This window comes from Vollenhovia emeryi, unplaced genomic scaffold (assembly GCF_000949405.1).
Source record: "Vollenhovia emeryi isolate VEMERY1.0 unplaced genomic scaffold, V.emery_V1.0 DF939124.1, whole genome shotgun sequence".
NCBI lineage: Eukaryota > Metazoa > Arthropoda > Insecta > Hymenoptera > Formicidae > Vollenhovia > Vollenhovia emeryi.
Genome location: NW_011967242.1, coordinates 692977 through 712464, shown reverse-complemented (window position 1 = coordinate 712464; position 19488 = coordinate 692977). Strand labels below are relative to the sequence as shown.

Here is a 19488-nt window from a genome sequence, read left to right as displayed (position 1 = left end):
GTTACTCACCACTTTGATTATATAATTCTATAGCGGATAATTGAACAAATTCTGTAAATTCCAACAGCATTGTTTCAGACACACACACAGACGCACACGCAATCTATGAAACTTTTATTTAAATTATTTTAAAACCATTGTATTTTCAGAGAATTCACGTTTGCTACACGGTAGCAAGATATTTGTAAAGGTCATATTGATAAAAATTATGCTTTATAAATTGATATCTATATTTCCACGTGTATGCAATTTATTTTAACATTGGCAAGTTCATAAAGAGATTCTAGTAACAGAATGACGCTGGATAAATATGAAATGCGAAACAACAGGCGAGCGCGCTAAAGCCTGACAGAATAAGCACGTAAAACCTCGACATAATATCGTCTGATGTGATATTTGCACGTGGAAGGAACGGTAGAAAGAAGGACGTTTGATTATCCTTGTTTGCAAACCTACAACACCTTTTTTATCATAGCGTAACGGAAACCGCAAGGTACGGCGAGCTGTGATCGCGTGACGCAATCCGCACGTTATGTAAATTATTCCGCACGCAGCTTCCGACTCTGGATTGCTGCGAGATGCGGCTCTCTCGGAAAGGCCGACCTTACACCGTGATTGTCTTCGCAAGGTCGCGCATTGTCAGGGGGAGAAAGAACCGCGTCGACGATCCCCCCTGGTCCGAGGACGTTTCTCTCCCTCCTATCCCTGCGAGATCGGCAGATGGACAAACGGAAACGACTTTTTACCTCGGCACTTGGTGCCGACTGGTGCGTGAGTGCATAAAGGGTATCCTATTTTTATAGTTAGCCGCTTCCTTTCGTGGAGTCTGTTCGCAAGCCCGCTTCCAATTCGGCCTATTATGCTATTTTTTTCTTCGTTGTCTCTCGGGGCCCAATTTTCAATTTGCCTACGCGAAATGATAAATTTGGCTCAGCGCAATGAGACACAATTTGCAATGTAGATGTCTACCTGCTGCTGTAATAATATAACGTCTACCTACATCAGACTTATTTAACATATGATTTTACAATGTCATGTGATTCAGAATTTTAACATTATATCAGGGTTGGGAAGTAACTCGTTACTTGTAACGAAGTTACAGTTACTTTTTTTTTGGCAACTCTAATTTAACTTCGTTACTTTCTCTCCATCTGTAACTGTAACTTAACTCAGTTACATTTTTTCGATAACTAGTAACTAATTTAATCGTTACATATATTTTTTAAACCCCCACAGATCGCACTAGGCCTTGCATTTGAACATTAACGCTTTTACCGGCACTTTATAATTCAAACGCAGATTTGATATTTTTATTTATATTGCAAGAAAGTAACTGCAAAGTAACGATTCGTTACTTTTTGAGTAACTGTAACTAGATACTTTTATAAAGTAACTTTCCCAAACCTGGATTATATAATATTCCAGCGACACGGTATATTAGGTATTATATTCTTATCGCCTCGATTTGTTTCGAAGCTAACATCCTGTGCTGCCTGACAGATTGAATCATCCAAGTTATTATTGTAAGCTCGATTTCACGATTTCGCGATGGGAACGAGTTAACCTTGTTACGAGCGCTTTTGAAATAACGGGCCATAGTTTCCAAGCGTACTCTTTGTTTCCGAGCAAATGTTCTTAGCGATTGAGTTATCGACAATTATCGAAAACGAGGAGCTCTTGGCAGATGAGATATGAGAGATGTACATGAAAATTCTGCATTTTATTCAAAAGCGCTATATTACTCTCGATTGTACAATAGTGACGGGCTTAATTCTAACTTTACGAAAAAAAAAATGGTAAACTTTCGAAAATCGTATCTTTTCAATAACGAAAGATTTCGAGAAAGCCACGCCGCTGTCTCGGAAACGCCTTATGAGCGCATTACGCGAGCATACGCGCGCGTTTATCGGCTACGTGCGCGGAATGCGTGCGTGCGTACGGCCGTCGTCGTGAGCGGCGATAATAATGCGATGAGAACTATCCCACGCACCGCGGATACGCACGCGGGAGCAGCGCCATCGGCCGTTTTCTAGCTCCGGGGCCTCCACTTTTCCACTCGGTTTTCATCCTTTTTCATTCGCTCCTATGCCGGCTACGCGTAGCCGCGGTGCCGGAGCGCGTAGCGGCTCGAATGGCGGGCGGATGGCTGTATTAAGAAGCGGTTATTACAGCCGGTTCGATGCCATCGTGACGAGCGCATCAGGAGCCTCCGCGCTTCCTTCTCCGATCGTCCTCCTGCGATCCACGAGCAAACATCCGCTCCATTCGACCGTTCCCTTTACTGCCTCTCGCCACGGTGAGATACGAGGGATTTTCACGAGCTCCTTTCGGTCGAGCTCTTACCAGCGTAACATGTTGAGACATAGATAATTGGCTGTTATTAAAAGAACTGCATTCAGCTAGGAGAGCTTTGACTTTTAGATTGAAATTTTCATTTTCTAATTTCTCTTTTCAATTCCGCCTCTGGTTCTATTGTAGCACTGAAATCGAGGGGTAAACCGCTGACCAAGATCATGTACACCAATGCCTACTAATGCCCAGTGGGCATTACTCGAGGGGGAAATTGTAGTGTACAGATTTGCGACATTACTGGGCATTACTAGGCATTACTGGGCATTTTATGGGCATTAGCTTGGGCGTTAGGCCTTGCTGGGGCATTATAAAGATAAAAAATAAAATTAAATAAAATTTAATAAGATAAAATAATTTACGAATGCAATCATTAACGCGTAACACTTTTATGAGGTTCGCGTCGGATCATAAAAAATTGTAGTCGTTATTGGACCGCTACGATTATTCCGCGATGACGAATCGAAAGAGAAATATTATTTTGCGGGAGAAATATTGTAATATCCCATCGCGGCTTTCCCCGGCAGTAATTCTGGTAGCAGCGACGAGTTTGAAGAGTCGCTCTCCACGCGAACAAAGTAGCCGACGGAGGTGCTTTCCGGCTGGAGAAGTCGGCGTCGAGTGCGTGCGAAATCGGGGCGAAGGGGGACGCGACGGAGGGTCGGCACCCTCGCGAACCCTGTGCTCTGTGCTAGCGTGACGGCGGCCACTCCACCGTTTTCGCTCTCGGAAAGGTGCATGCGCGCGCGCGCGCGCGCTTCGAATTTCCACGTTTGCTCATATTTTCAAACATTCTTGCTATTTCTGGACATGAGGTAAACAGTCGATCTCGTATGCCAGTTTCTAACGTGTCAGGTAATACGCTAATATAGAAGGTAATATACATAGAGAAAAATAGCAATTTTGAATAGTTTTTCTGAAGTTTTCTCTTAAATTAAAAAGATTTGTGATGGTTGGGTAATTGGACAAGTAAATACCTGCTTATGTAATGTTACACTGACAAACAATTTTTTTTAAACTAAGTAAACAGATTTACTTAAAATTATTTTTTTACTTAAGTAAATCTTTTTTTTATTTAAATATAAAAATATCAAATTTCAAGTAAATCTATGTATTAAGTAAATTAATTTAAATTATTACAGTTTCCACATTCAAATAATGATTTCATGAGATAGAGAATATTATTTACTAAATGAAATCATTTTATAGAATTAAAGTAAAACTTCTTAAATTTAATCCGTAATAATTAATGGAAAGTTTGGACTTTAATGGAAAAATTGTTGAGTAGAAAATATCGTTTCGATCGTCATTAAACCTGTGCCAAATAAGACCCGCGACAGTACGCCGCATTGTCTATTGTACTTCTAGGGATTATTGCGACGCTCAGAATTGTTCGGTGTTCACAACGTGGCGGTGGACTATGGCGATTGTTGGAAATTTTCCCAACCGTTTCTCGTTTACCGCGTTTTCCAGCGACGTGCGCCATTTAAAACTATCCACAGAGCGCGAACGGTTTCCTCGCTATATTCTGTAATCCACCGTCTATATAACTGTGGAACACGAATCTAGGTGAAATGGCTCAGTTTGTAGTTTCATAATGTGAGAAGCTGTCTTTCATTTTGCAACTACGAGAGTTGTTAACAAGTCAGATAAAATTGGCGAAAGAAAACTTTTTAGAAATCACGACAAATGCACCCTGTCGCTTGTTGTTACGTGAATTATAAAGAAATTTTCAGGAGTAAATGGCATTTATGTTCGTACTTTTTGTGTAATAAGATTTCGAAAAGAAACGGATGTTATTACTGTTTTATTTGTATCACACAAATCGTTCTGTCAAGTCAGGAAAGAAATTACACATATTGACCATTTTATAATTTGTGTATGAATGAAATTACGATCGAATGTCATGTTATTAAATTAAATTGATTGAAAACTGATATTTATATAAAATATTTTATATATACATTTTATACTTTTGGTTTTAATTTAACATTTTAATATTTCTCGCTTTCCCCTCCTTTTTTGTTTCGTTCAAACTCATTATATACGCTTTTATTGAAGAGAGTTGCATTCATATATACGCATACGAACATTACGAACTAGATGCATTGTCGCTGCAACGCGCGACGAGTGCGAGGGTGGGCAAGGCGAATTAATAGAATGTTATATAAAAACAGTGCGTAGATAAGCGAGCGGGGGACGATCCGGTCGTTTAATGAGGATGTACGCGTATTATGGCGGCGTAGGTCGCACGTCGCGTTTCTAATCGCGTCGTAGGGTATACGGTAGCGGCGTTAATAATGGTAACAGTAGCGCGGATGCAATATTGTTGACGACGCCACACGATCGTGCGAGACTAGGCCAAGGATCTTGAGAGAGGCCGATCATTGGTACCGATTTACCAAACATGCTCGATAGCCTCATTAAAACGGCGAAAAAAGTCGAATGCGCCGTATATCGCGTTCGTGAGAACTTTCATTCTGTCTAATAGGAAGTGGTCTTCAAGCGCGACGCACGCGAGATTTTGTAAAAAAAACATTTTAGATTTGCCCGCAAGATATCTGCAGAATGTGCCACGAAGATCATGTTAATAACAATGAATTTTTATATCGCGTATATTTACAAAAAATTGTGGATTATTAAATTTTTCATCAAAATGTGCCCTCGCGATTTTTCCTCTCTCATTAATCTCTCTGTCTAAAGTCATTATTAAAGTAATCAGTTGAAATAATATTTTTGCACGGAGAAATGTGTGTCTCGCGTTAATATAATACGCGTTAAAATTTTTGAATGTAGATTTATGTTATCTGCTTACAGCGTAACAAATATGTTGTATTATTCTTGCGTATGGATACACGTCGAACGTATGCACGTGGTTATTCTAGCAGGAGACTGCAGTGAAAAATATATGTATGCGAAAAAGGCAACGATCAATAACAGACATCTGATACCGTACTACCAAGCGTCTTTCGCGAAGTCATAGCTGAGGAACGGCCGATGCCCGACTTTCTTAGAAGACGTTGATAAGATCGACACCCTTTTGACAGCAAGCACCTTTTGCAAATGACGCCAATGAATGAATACGTGCGATCGATGGTGTACGAGTTACAGAAAAAGCCGGCGCGGGAGAAGGAGGTCGCGCGAAAAGCGGCGAAATAAATTGTAATCGATTGTTTCGCGACACAAAAGGACACAAACACCAAATACATCAGCCCTGATCCACCATTATTCGGACGTTTATGTTCTCTTGCGCCGTGTTGCATGAAGCTGTCAAAGAGAGAAACATACGTTGGACAAGCCACGAGGCACGAGATGAAGGGCGTCCTGCAGCAGCGTGTCGCGCTTTTAACAGACGGCCCTTTGTGATACCGTACACTGTCCGAAACATCGCCGTCAGCATATCTGGATCCAATCTGGCTCGTTCGCCGAATGTCCGAGCGCGAGCGACAAACGGCCGGTAAATGCTGTTTATCCCATTCTAATCGCACGTGTTTTCAGACTCAATTGGAATATGGATTCCCTCTCTCTCTCTCTCTTCCACGCAGCTGCTATTGATCTTTTATTTACCACGCGCGTGATAAAATTTCGCGCCTGAATCTAATCCTCGCAGATTGATATTGGCGAATTCCTCCTCATTCTATAGGCAGCTTCAAAAACGCTTACGACGTTCTTTCGGATAATCCCTCGATTTACCGGCTTGGCGCGCGTGCACTTTCCAAGCAACGGTAAGCGCGTGCTTCATTCTCGATTCCAGTTCCCGTTCCATTTCTGCAACGCGTCCACCTGCAAGCTACTCGCGCATTTTGTTTCACGATGGTCACGGCACGTTTACGCTCACATACGGCGAATCCGCACGATCGTCTCGCCGATCAGCGGTTCGGATTACCTCGAATATCTTACCGTGGCGTGTAACTTTTCAAGTCTCGGAGCTGCGGCCGCGATATTTTCACCGTGCGTTTAGCACGCGATACTCCTATTGCTGTTACGATTCTCGCTTTGTGGAAACACGAGTCTTACATTAGGCGAACACACAGGCAGTTACGTTTATCGCTAAACGCGCGACGAGGAAGTAAGAGCGACTTATCGAGGCGGCAAAATTATTAGCCCGATAATTATATTGATTTCCATCGGAACTTCAAGTAATAGCGCGCGATATTAACTGTTTTTGCAGTGACATAGCGAAATTATGTTCGAGCGCATACAGAACGTTATTGTTATACTGTTTATAGTTGACGCCGAAGATACATAAAGAAAGTAAAAGGGGAATAAAATTGAGACTTCATTTTTGTAGGTTTACAAAGACGTTTACAATTTTTTATTTAGTGATTGCACAATTGAAAAATTTAATGAAAAAACATTGCATTTAAAACAAGACGATTGCAAAGGCATTCTTATTTTTAAAATCTGAAATGTCACCGATATTTTTATTGCTGAGAAGGACGGTCTAATAGAACTGTGTATTAGTCTTTAGCTGTTTAAAAATAAAATTGCATCTTTGTGTATTTACAACACTTAATACATTTAATGTCAAAGATTTTTTTTATTATAAATCTTAAATCTTTATTGAAGAAATTGATTGTACGATCTTTAAAGAAGTTATTGGAACGTCCTTATGGTTTTAAAATATTTATAGAGGAGGATTTTATTTCCACATCTATTGAAATGACTTGTATATAATATTTAAATTATACTTTGACTTGAAATTTAATTTCACGGCGGCAACTTTAAACTCACATATTCAATTTAACTCTGTCGAGTGAAATAAAGGTTAAATACTGTTAATATACTGTGACGTCTGACGAAGTGATCTGACCGAAATACAAACGTAATTATGTAAGCCGAGCGTCCGATATTAGAAGGCGGAGTATTTACTCCGCAGGTCTCATTTCACATAGGAAGGCGGCTTTACGAACTGCCCCATATACCGAGGATATTTTTATCGATGAGCCGTTTACATGCGCGGCCGAAGACAGATTTGACTCTTGGACCAACGCGTTGTCTAAGAGAGCATAGCGCTGTAAACAGGCCGTGACGCAGCCTTCAAGTCTTTGATTATCCTTTTTGCATCAATTGAAATTATTTGCTATAAGCTGAATCTCCGATAAAGATCGACCAATCAATTCAGATTAATAGGTGTTATCGAAAATGAAGAGTTTTACAATTCTATCGCGTTGCAACTTGAATCAATTGCACCGCGTGCTTATAGCCAATTCGGTCGCTTGTACTAGTGTGCACTGAATGCATACTTGTTTATAGTCAATTCCTGTATTTAAGGATCGTCTCAAATACCTCTTGAAATATTTTTCATCCAGAAAAATGATCCGTATAGCGTTTCATACCGAGGGTAAACCGCTGGGCATTGCGGTGTACAGACTCGCGGCATTCTATCGAAAGTGCATGCTATTAGAACTGTCAAAATTTTTTTGAAACTCGAAGAATGTCGTGCTAACTTTACAGATCCTTCACAATGCTCCAGCAAGGTCTAACGCCCAAACTAATGCCCAAAAAATGCCTAGTAATGCACAGTAATGCCGCAAATCTGTACACCACAATGTACATGTACAAACAAGCCTTACGCTCGTATCAGACTACGGGTTGAGATTGGGATTAGATTGAAATTTGACCAAACACAACAAAGTCTACTAATCTCAAATTTAGTAACTTTTACCCTAATTGGTGGAATTGAAATCTAATCTCAATCTCAATCCGTAGTCCGATACGGGCTTTTAGTGTGCACTCGGGGCGCACTAGTGCAAGCAACCGAATTCGCTATTGATTTAACGGAGCCGTAATTTTTCCACAATTCTAGATATCTATTCGATACATCGTCGCCGTTGGCGTTTATCCCAAGTCCGCTCGTAATGACTCGTGAATCGTCACCTGTTGACACCGTACGGCGACGGGTCAGACGCATCGCTCGCGAATGTTGCGTCGCGGATCGCATCTGGATTTCTATCCGCGCCGCGTTATTATCAGCTCGCAGATTTTTACAGGTCGCTGATAACAGTCGTTCATAACGTTTCGACTCAACGACGATCGACCTACATGCGAAGCCACGTTCGCGGGCATTGACAATAACTCATTACGGATCCGCTGTTGTTGAACCGCGGCATCAATCCGCCCATCCCCCATCGTCAATTACGGATCGTTACGTGTTGGCCCGAGACGGTCGATGATCGAGCGCGATTAGTAAATTGATATACGCGCCTGCACTCCCTCGCGCTTTTGTTTAACGGCGTTTCGCTCCGTGGTGCATAGGCGAGTCGCGAACGAGACGCGGACTCAGCGAGTTTCTTTCACGAAGGGGAGAAAGAAAGAGCCGGTCGGGCCTCGGGCGGGAAAAGAAGAAGAAGAAGAATACGACGACGACGACGATGAAGAGGGGAAAAACAAGTAGTACGAAGCTAAACAGAAACGATCCGCAAGGCCGAGCTCCGCACTTGTCCGTACCCTACCCCGTCGTACCAGCTTCTTCGAGATGTTCCTCCGCTCGTGTACGCCTTTTATTCCTAATAGATTGCTTTCTCTCCCTTGAACACTCGCACGTGAAAGTTTACGCAACGCGGAAGCCTGCAAACAAGTTTCGGCGTGCGCGTAATTCAAATGATAATTTATTTAGATGGATGTTGGAAATTCTCGTCAGTGCACACGGTGATTCGGAGGTTTCCTTTAGAAATGATTATAATGCCTCCGATATCGCTACATTGTGTGGAAGCGGACAGTTATATGTATTCAATAATTCGTTTGCCGTCTGCAAACAAATAGGATGCAGCGTATATCTTAGCTCTTTTTACGTTTCATTCGTTTTTTCTTGGAATTTGTCTCGGTACACGATAAAATATCTCTCGGAACCTTGAACTGTTCTGACGGATAATAGGTTAATGCGAAGAGCATATTCTCGACCGGCAGAATCGATCGGCGAACGAAGGAATAATACATAAATATCGGTGGAATCGTTTCGACTGCGCGGTTATGAAGTTCTTTTTTTAGATGAGATTGTAGGCGGATAGAGGAAATACACGAAACACCAGACTGAGGTACGATTGGGTATATTCGAGGTCGATCTGTCTTGTCCGCGTCCGACGAGTTATTTTTGTCTCCTTTCAATCAAGAAGCGAAATCTCCCACTTGTTCTCGATCACTTAAAAGTCGCTAGTCCGCGCGTCTAAAATTAGTCTCCTGTCCACAGAACTGGACGAGTTGGCGTAAAGTCTGTTTATGCAAGAATTTCGAGAATATTTCGCATATTTATAAGAGATAATTCCACGTTGGGGCGTCACTGTCCGAGAGCTGCGAGCGATGTTACGCACGGGCGACGGTAGAAACTTTTAGAATGAGTATATCGCGCTGTCGCGATAATCAGATAAATTTCTCAAGTGCTACGATCCAATCGAAGCGAGACCCAGTCCCGTTTCTTAAGGATCAAGAACCTCTAAAATGCGTTGTCGGGTTCATGGGTGCTGAACGCAGCGCCGAGAGTACTTGCACGACCTCGACTTACCGCTTTCAAGGTAGTTAAGGTACGTGCCTCGCGTGACGTTACTTATCCAAGGTCGGAAGATGGCTTCAGAAATTGAAGCTCGCGTAATTCTCTTACGTTTCGTACAAAACCACTTTTGGAATCAATTTAATCGAAATTCTTTTGTCGACAGACAGGAAACTCTGCCGTATAACAGAAGAATTCGATTGCTCGTAAAACATACGATAGTCTTTTTTTTTATTTGATTTATTTCGTTGATAAGTATCGATATTTATTTATTTATTTTATTTACCATATCCGCGTTTTCTCATCGACGCAGTTTATATCTTTCATTCAGATTACCTCGATTAATTAAGACAAGTTTATTCGCGTGTGATAGAAATTGGCCTCATTTCGCTACACGTGTGTAAAACCTACATTTGTACATATTTAAGTTAACGTTTGATACGTGATTTGATTTAATATCGGAAAGGCTGCATAACTCTTTAGTTTAGGATACAACATTGACGTTAGAAACGTTTACTAAGAAAAATTGCGATTTTTGACGTTATTTTGGACGCTCTTTTGCATGTTGAGGATCATTTTGCGTTACTTTGCGTTTTAAAAACGTGTTAAAACGAAGTTGGGGCTACAAAATGTAAAGAAATGACATTAAAAACGTTTCTGGGGCATTTTGCGATATTTTGCCTATAATAATAACATAAAACTGTCACACCTCTAATCATTATTTATTAATTACTTACATGTCTTTAAGATGACACGTGTATTTACATATCTACCGCGATTTACTGAGCTAAGAGTATTAATTAATTCATGTGTCAACGACGTTCCGAGTTCGGCGCAAGCAGATGTAATTTCCACTGATCTTTCCAACCCTGAAGGAGTTAAAGGTCAACATGCTGACGTTTCCAGTTTGGTCGATACGTGTTGCATCTACAGGTGCACCTTAACGAGCGACTTCCGATTCGCGACGTTTATAATTCTACCTGCGTGCTTCGCGATTCGTAACGGTGCTTTTATCGTCATTGAGAAATTCAAATCGAGAAAGATTAGTCGCTATTCTTCGCTGCGAAGGGTCGTTAATCAAATTTTTTCAAGGAAAGTGTGCTTATAATTGCTGGGCAAATTTGCAGGGAAAAATATGCGAGAGAAATTAATTGTTGAGTGTAAAACAACACTTGCCTCTGCAAAGCACAAACAGCGTATCAAAAATCGTGTACGACTTATTTTACTTACATTTTTTTCTCTGTCTTCTGTTACAGAATTCCATATACGATCGACGGAATCGAGAGAGACGCACCGCGATTGTTGGATATGCCGACGATTCACCAGGATATTTTTCCGCGGAGGCACCCCGCGTTCTCCGCGACTCTAAAGCTTACGTGTCGCGCGTAATGCAATCGATAATATCCGGAGAGATCGGAAGTACCTTCGTGAAAGAAGACAGCGACTCCTCTTACGAAGACTGATAAGATGATAGAACGGGCTCGACTTACAAACGCTTGACGCGATGTCGCGCGTACATCATTGAAAATCGAAGATCGCGCCTCCGATCGGGGGTGGCGGCGATGTTCAGGAACGAGTATCTAAGCAGGACACGGGACTACGCGAGAGCTGTTAAGAAAAGGACCGTGGTATAGTCTTACCGGCTATTATGACGGACTACTTGGATCCACATTTCGTTCGGGCTCTCTGCCGTGATCCAGAAAGACGGACCCTCCAGGTGAGTAAGCAACGTTCGTGCCTTAATACTTAAAGCAAGGGGGTAGCCACTTCATGTAATCGCGGGACAGTGTTTCCGAAATCATTATGAAATCCTTACAAAATCCCCCCGTGTAATCGTTTTGTCTTCATTTTCAAGTTTCTTCACTCGTTAGACAATAAACATTAAATTTGAACATTTTCTCAGCTTGTTTTTATTTTCCAAAAAAATTTACTTCTTTTGGTGAATATCCAAATATTATCACAGTTCACACGTATAAGTATTCTTTTCATAATAAACTGATAAAAAAATATCTTGATCCAAAAACATATTACTTTACTCAAGAAAGTTATTCATTAGGTGGCTCCTAATAGCTTATTAACTTAAATTTAAAAAATAATAAACAAATTAAAACATGCATTGTTTTAATTTAAGTATTTATGAAATATCAAGCAATAGATCATTTTTTATTAAAAAAATTTTATTGCAATTCTATAAAATGTTTACGTGACCGAATACTAAAATCTTAACTAAAATTACCTCTACAAGCAAATACTTATTGTTAGTGAAATAAGAAAGATATATTTGGAGGAAATCTAACAGCTCTTTGAGGCTTAACATCGTTACATATTTTTAAACGTGCATATAAGAAAATTATTTGCAATTAGATGAGATTATTTGTAATCGGATGAAATCTAATAAAATCGTGTAATCGGTGGGACAACATTTTAGCTAGTGGTTAAGGTATTTTTACGAGAAAATCGAATCGAATGAGGAGTCGTCAGTTCGCGAGCAATTTCGCGACCGTACGGTCTATTCATTCGATATTTGTATAATAGACGTAGCGTCGAATTATATATACGAGTGTGCAAGATGTATGGTCGCACGACTGTACACACACACACACACACACACACACACAACATTCGACTCTGCGAACGCGCACACTCATAACGGCGTAAAGGTTAAAGGGCAGCGGCGGCATCTTGAGGCAATGCTATCTGAGCTTTCGAAACTACCACTTCTGTCACTTTTACATAAGAGATAACGTTCTTCGTGCGGATCTTCCGTAGAATGGCATTTAATTTATATTCATCGAAAAAGGAGAGTACGATAAGATATCAACAGTTATCGAGAGTGCTTCTTAGCAATATGAAATAAAACAAATATATTTTCATTATTATGCTTCACTAACGATGATATTTAACCCTTTCAAGCATGGTGGTAACCCACGTTACCACCTCAACTTCTTTACTTTTTGGCCATTTAATTTCTAGTTAACGCATTTAGGTCGGGTTTTTTGCATTTTTTTGGATATCTTCGCAATAAAAGAACATAAGAAACGAGTTGAGTAGTTTTGAAAATTTATTATAAAATTTTATAAATAAACAAATACGAAAGAATACCAATTTCAGTGGAATGATGTTATTCTTTTAAGTTTTCAATTACACCATTTTGAATTATGAAAATCTGATGACCCCAAATACCCCTTGTATACAAAGTGTCACAAAAAATGGTTCAATAGCAAAATGTATGCTTCAAAGGGTTAAATATAATCCATATTAGAGTGATGCGGATTTCGTGTTTTCATCCGTCAAAATGTGCTTCCATTTTCTACAAATGAGAAAGAATATCGATATGAAATATCGTCTCTCAAATAGTTGAAAAATACGCTTTTTTGCGACACTTGTAGTAGGCACGTCGATTAAAGTTTTGCGGAAAATATCTGAATCGCGCTTATGTTTGAGAAGAATAAACAATGTTTCGCGGTTCACGTTCTACTTTCTGCGAGTTTTAATTACTCGAGTGTTTGTCCTTGAATTATTTAGCCGGGTCGCGGAGTAGAGCATATTGATCTCGTCTTTGATTTCGTTCTCTTTTGTCCGGTTCTTTTTCTAATTAATCATGTGTCGTGTTTACGTATCGAATATGCAATGCGCGTGCACCTACGTCTGCGCGGTGGAGTGCAGCTTGATACAGGTACGCACGACGGTATCGTAAGCGAGATTCGTTTTCGTCGAATGTTTGTTTCGCTTGGATTCCACGCAACCGGCATTTGAAATTTTTACTCGAGGCAGTAAAGATTCATTATTTATAATATTCACAACATACATTATTTATGGTATTTTATTCTTCGAAAGTAACAGAGAGCTATTTTTTCTGTGAAAAACAGTGAACGTCTCGCGGCATCTGTTTATAAATCAGTAATCCGAGGAGAAACGTATCAACGGTACACGAAGAATCACGTGCATCGTAGATTGTGCGGACCGATAATGGTCTTAGAAAGTATAACAGCGATATATTCTTTGCACGGCTGGGCCGCGAACATCTCAGATAGTACACGCGTGCGACTGGAGTACAAAGAGAAAGAACACTCTCTTAATTACGAGGTCGGATCCTTGGGAACATCTTTCGATACAAACGCAAACAAATTCTTAATCACATGTTATACGTTCCTCGGTGCGAAATTAATTCACTTTACTTTTTAATCTACCTTTTTTTACAAATTTAAAATATGTACTTTTTCACATATTTAAAATTTTTACATACTAGGGGAGTATATATATATATATATTAAGTCGTTTTAAAAGAGTATTTTACAAATTTTTTACCTGGCAGACCTTTGTTCGGAATGGACGGAATACCAGACAGAAATTTTCAATCTTGCATGAGATTACCGGAACGCGGAAATCAATGATTTGTCCTGCTTGTACTAATCATCGTCACGACATGCACGATGCCGGTCAATACACTTCCTTGGCGAGTTTCGACAACGCGTTACGCCATCGTTAATGATCCAAGGAGATTCTTTCGCTAATATCGTTCTCCATCGGTGAATTACTTGATGCACGCGACCTTTTCGTATTTTCTCGCAAAGAACTTATTTTGTAGAAATGAATCTTCATCCGAAACAAATTATTAACCGACAAATTGGGAAGAATCTGGGAAGAATAAAAAGCTAAAATAATATCATATCTTGTAATGAAATGATGCTTAACTTATCAGCGCGTTCCAAGAAGTTTTCGTATCTATCGAAACGGTTCGATATAACGAAGAGCTCTATACAAATATTATGTATAATATATAAGGTTCTTGTTATATTTAATTGTTTACGTTCTTCGTGAATCCCGTTGATGTCAGCGACTTGATAAAACAATTGTTATTCAAATAACACGCTTTATCTCTGTATGCTCGCGTAAAGAGAACTTGATGATAATTTATAGTCTCGGAAATGTCTTGCGCGAAGAAAAAGCAGCGTAGATAAGATATAGCGCGCGTTAGCTTTATGCGCTAGCGTTTTCCCGAGACACTACTATATGGCACGGAAATTTCGGAGGTAGTGGTTTCTGATTGTACGACGACGTCGCGCCTCATAAACCATGCACAACTTGGTAAGAGAAAAGTCGTTACGGAAAACTTGGTCCGCGGATGGACGGCGCTGTTGACGGCAACAATAATTCAGATTTACGTTCGGATCCCCTTTAAAATCTCACGGGACACGAATTGTGCACCGCGCGCGAAAATCGTCCGGCTGGTCCGCTCCACTTTTCGTGCGAAAAAGGAAGAAGAGAGTCCGAGATCGCGCGCAAAAGAGAGCCCGCTCCCTTTTTCGTGCGAAACGTTCTCAGACCCAGCGGCGTCTTCGAGAATATATACTTAGGCGTACACGTTCGCATATTTATAATCTCGTTCCGACTCCCCCGGGACTTTATCGCGTCGCGATGCGCCACATCTGGCGACACTTCATTCCAGTTTTATAAATCCTCCCGCGGGCTTTATCTGTTCTGTACAGTTGAGATAATAGATCTCAAGTTGAAGGTTAAACCGTTAATTGCTAGCGTTGATAATTAAAGTCGCGTACGAGTGTGGTGTAAAAGCGCTCACTGTTGGACTTGAATTAATAATTTGTCTCAACATCATTTTAATTTTTTTTACAGTACACGGAGAGAGTCTTCTTTTAAAATTGATCCTCAAAGTTATGGAATCGTGGGACAACGCGACATTTCAAAGAATTTTATGAGTTTCTTAAAATTTTATCATACATTTCACTAGTAATTATACATTTTACCAGTAAAATGTATGGCAAAATTTCAAAAATTCTTAAAAATTCTTCAAAATTCCATGGTGACCCACGATCGCACGATTTTCAGGATAAATTTTAAGAGAAAATTCTCTCCGTGTATTAGTTTTCAGTAGCTCTATGTCGATTATAGTATTATGCGTAACAAATGTGACAAAAGCACACGGAGAGAATTTTCTCTGAAAAAAATTTCCCCTGAAAATCATGTAATCGTGGGACATTGAAAATTAAAACAAAACTTCTTGTTGCTCCAACTGGCAATATAATTTGTTAAACGTTCCAAGTATCAGGTATCTCCTTATCAAGTAACGAAACTACAAACCAATATACCACAATTTTATGAAGATGGTAAAGAAACACAAATTACGTATAAAAAGAAACATATATAAAGTTACCTCGTGCATGGATGTTCGCGAAACGTAAATTTTATGACTCATGGGTCATCGCTGAAATGTTTATAATTCAGTTCAATTCGGACTTTTATAATGCTCGAATGCTCACTAATTTTTCTTGACTATTCCCTTCGTTGACAATGACATGAGTCTACTAAAATTTACGTTTTGCGAATATCCATGCACGAGGTAACTTTATATATGCATCCTCAGAAAGGATTTCTGTTACCGAGACAAAAAATATTCTTGACGCATTTATATTTCTCACAACTTTATTTAGTATAAAAATAAGACAATATCGAAATAAAATCAATAATTTTTATTTTTCTCTATTGAATTAAAAAAGATTGACTTACTATTGTATATTGAGATAGGAGCAAGCTACTGAAAACTAATATACGGAGAGAATTTTCTCTTATTTATCCTGAAAATCGTATGGTCGTGGGTCAACATGGCATTTTGCAGAAGTTTTGAGAGTTTTTTGAAATTTTACCATACATTTTACTACTTCTATAAATGTAACTTGATATATTCTTGCGTTTATTATCAATTTTCTCTCCACCTTGCAACGCGCGAAGTTAACACCGTGATATTCGACAAAAGACGATACATACTATCATTTTATTTCTGGATTTAAAAGTTTTCATTTAAGATTAAAATATTCCTTTCTCTATAATAAATGATTGGCGCTATATCAATTCTATTTTATGATACATTGAAGTGTAATGGCATTGGATTCGGACATTTTTTCTTTGAGTGTGTTTCTTTTTATTCGTAATTTGTGTTTCTTTACCATCTTCATAAAATTGTGACATGTTGCTTTGCAGTTCCGTTACTGGATAAGGATTTGAAACTCAGGTCGAAACGTTGTACCATTGTAACATTTAACTAATTATATTGCCAGTTCAACAAGAAGCTTTGTTTTCATTTTTATTCATCACTGATGACTTCAAGTATACTCTTCGAGGGGGAAACCGCTGACCCAAATCTTGTACAGCAATGCCCACTGATGCCCAGTGGGCATTGCTTTACCTTCTTATCTTATTTATTTTGTTTTACCTTAGCTTATCTTATTTTATCTGTAGAATGCCCCAGCAAGATCTAATGCCCAAAAAATGCCTAGTAAGGTCTAGTAATGCCCAGTAATGCCGTAAATCTGTACACCACAATGCCCTCAGCGATTTCCCCCTCGATATTCTCTTTTTCAACATTTTAAAATTTCAGAAAACTCATGAAATTCTTTAAAATGTCATGTTATCCTACGATTACATGTTTTTCAGGGCAAATTTTGCGAGAAAACATCCTCCGTGTGTTTTTCTTAAACTTTTCTGAAATTTGCTCTGCACTTGTGCGTAAGTAAGAATATCCACGCACAGGATATCTCGAGACGAACGTGCGTCCGAAGCGTGCAAAAAGCAACGGCAGTGTGCTGCGGTGAACGCAAACGTCAGACGCACTGGAAACCGCTTTTGCCGCCGCCGTATATCGCGCCGTATATTCCGAACGTATAATTCGGATAATTCGCTCGTAATCGCGCGGGAAAATGTAATTATTGCGGCGTGGGGCATTTTCGGAATTAGCCGAAACGAAATTGGCATCGTCGTTTCGCGCGCTTCGAGTCGACGGCGGCGGTTCGGTCCGGGTCCGGGTAGGTGCGCCGTAACGTTTGGTCGCGTGCTATAACGCTGATTGCGGTTGGCGTTCGCAAACAACCCAGACGAAACGGCGCCGCGCCGACGAGAGTTTGTCCGAGAGCTGGAAACATGCGCACGTCCCGCCGGGATAGATGGATGGATGGATGGCTGGGTGGATGGATGGATGGACGGGAAAGCGACGAGTTCGATCAGCGATCCACCGTGAAATTGTGCGACGACCCCGCGCGCGTATCTGACGGAGGTGACTCGAGGGTAATTAGATTCGCGATAATTTGGTATACGGATCGAAGTTGCCACGCGTGAACACGAGCGTTATTGCGACTCACAATCAGTCAATGTGCGCAAGGTGCAGCGCGAGTTTGGACCGTTCGACTTCGCCGTCTGACACCGGCGAAGTTTTAATCTCGAAATGTTGAGACGTGTAACAAAACTTTGGAGAAGTGTTAAGGCCGAATCAGACTAGCAATTGCCGACTCGGATTGGATTGGGATTGGCGATTGACCATTGTCCTCTAGCCAATGAGAGTCGATTAAGTCGCTGGCTGCTTTGCTCTCATTGGCTGGAAGACAATCGCCAATCCCAGTCCAATCTGCGTCGACAATTGCTAGTCTGCTTCAACCTTTAGGCTGATTTACGATTCCGTCGTAAGACGCAAGTCGATGCCGGAAGTCAACGCACAAAGAAACGATAGACATGTACTGATGCGGTATTTTTAATTCGTGCATTTGACAGAGCAGACGTGGAAGTCCGAAATGCAGCTTCTGCGGAACGTGAAGCGGATGGAAATAGCCTACGGCAAATGGACAGTGTGCGTTTGTTTATTCGCGGGAGAATCACTGTAGATTACTTTTACACGCCGATTTACCGCCGATTCACTAGCCGACGATTTCCTTTGCGTGTCCTACATTACCAATAAATAGATCGCACTGCGAGGTAACGAGGCAAATTGAGTTCGTGATCGCTTTGGCTCGCGACTGCAATTTTCTGCTAAAGTTATGGGTACGCGATGGTCGTCGTGGAAGACACGCGCGACAACACCGCTTAGGAAAAACGTGTACGGCGATCTTTCCTCGGACTTGAATCACGGATCTTGTCGAGGCGTCACTTGCATCATCTCGTTCTCTGTTCTGTTACAGGACCTGCAGATCATATACTATGGGCTACTGGGTCTGGAGGCGTTGCGTCCGTGCAGAGACTCCGTTCTCCGCGGACTCTGCAAGATCGTACGTTACGAGAGACACCATGCAAACCATGTTCTTTATTAGTGAGTATCATATGGGCGTGTCGCGAAAAACATGAGATTGCTGCACGTAAAACGTCAGTTTCGCATCAAGTTTTTAGTCAATTTTTCGAAGAAACAAGAAAAATATATAATTAGAAGGTCGTTTTTAAAATTCACTGTGCATCAAATATGAGTTCTAGATCAATAATTTTCATTCAATTTTCAAGGAACCGAAAAGAATTCATACTTTATTGAAAAAATTCATTGAAAGTTTAAAAAAGATATATTTCAACGAAAATGTGTTGTAATTGGAAAAATACATATCTTACTCCGAAAGGTTGAAGCATATTTTTGTGAAAGAAAAAGGCACTCTGTGTGCAATATAAAATTCCGGTATTGTATTGTAGAATTTTACTAGGATAATCTGGGAGAGGTGCCAGTTATTGATTTCTTTATTTACCAGCATTTCTATTTACGTTTTATTTTAAAATTAGAGCAACTGATATTTTTGGCTTAGAAGGATCGATACTTTCGGTCGTCATTCGTAGAATAATCTTTTTATCTTGAAAGTGAACATTGCAGCAGATTCTTGTGTTAATTTAATTTT

At 40.2% G+C, this 19488-nt stretch overlaps 1 protein-coding gene across 2 annotated transcripts in view; it reads left to right on the top strand.

Annotated features, from left to right (window-relative positions):
• Positions 1–19488, top strand: part of LOC105569329 (rap guanine nucleotide exchange factor 2-like) — a 139549-nt gene that overhangs the window by 19083 nt on the left and 100978 nt on the right. For both annotated transcript variants that reach the window (XM_012025697.1, XM_012025699.1), the window contains exons 2-3: positions 11092–11552; positions 18796–18923. In XM_012025697.1, coding sequence (XP_011881087.1) covers positions 11484–11552; positions 18796–18923 — 197 coding nt within the window. In that variant the 5' untranslated portion in view covers positions 11092–11483. The remainder of the gene's footprint in view (positions 1–11091; positions 11553–18795; positions 18924–19488) is intronic.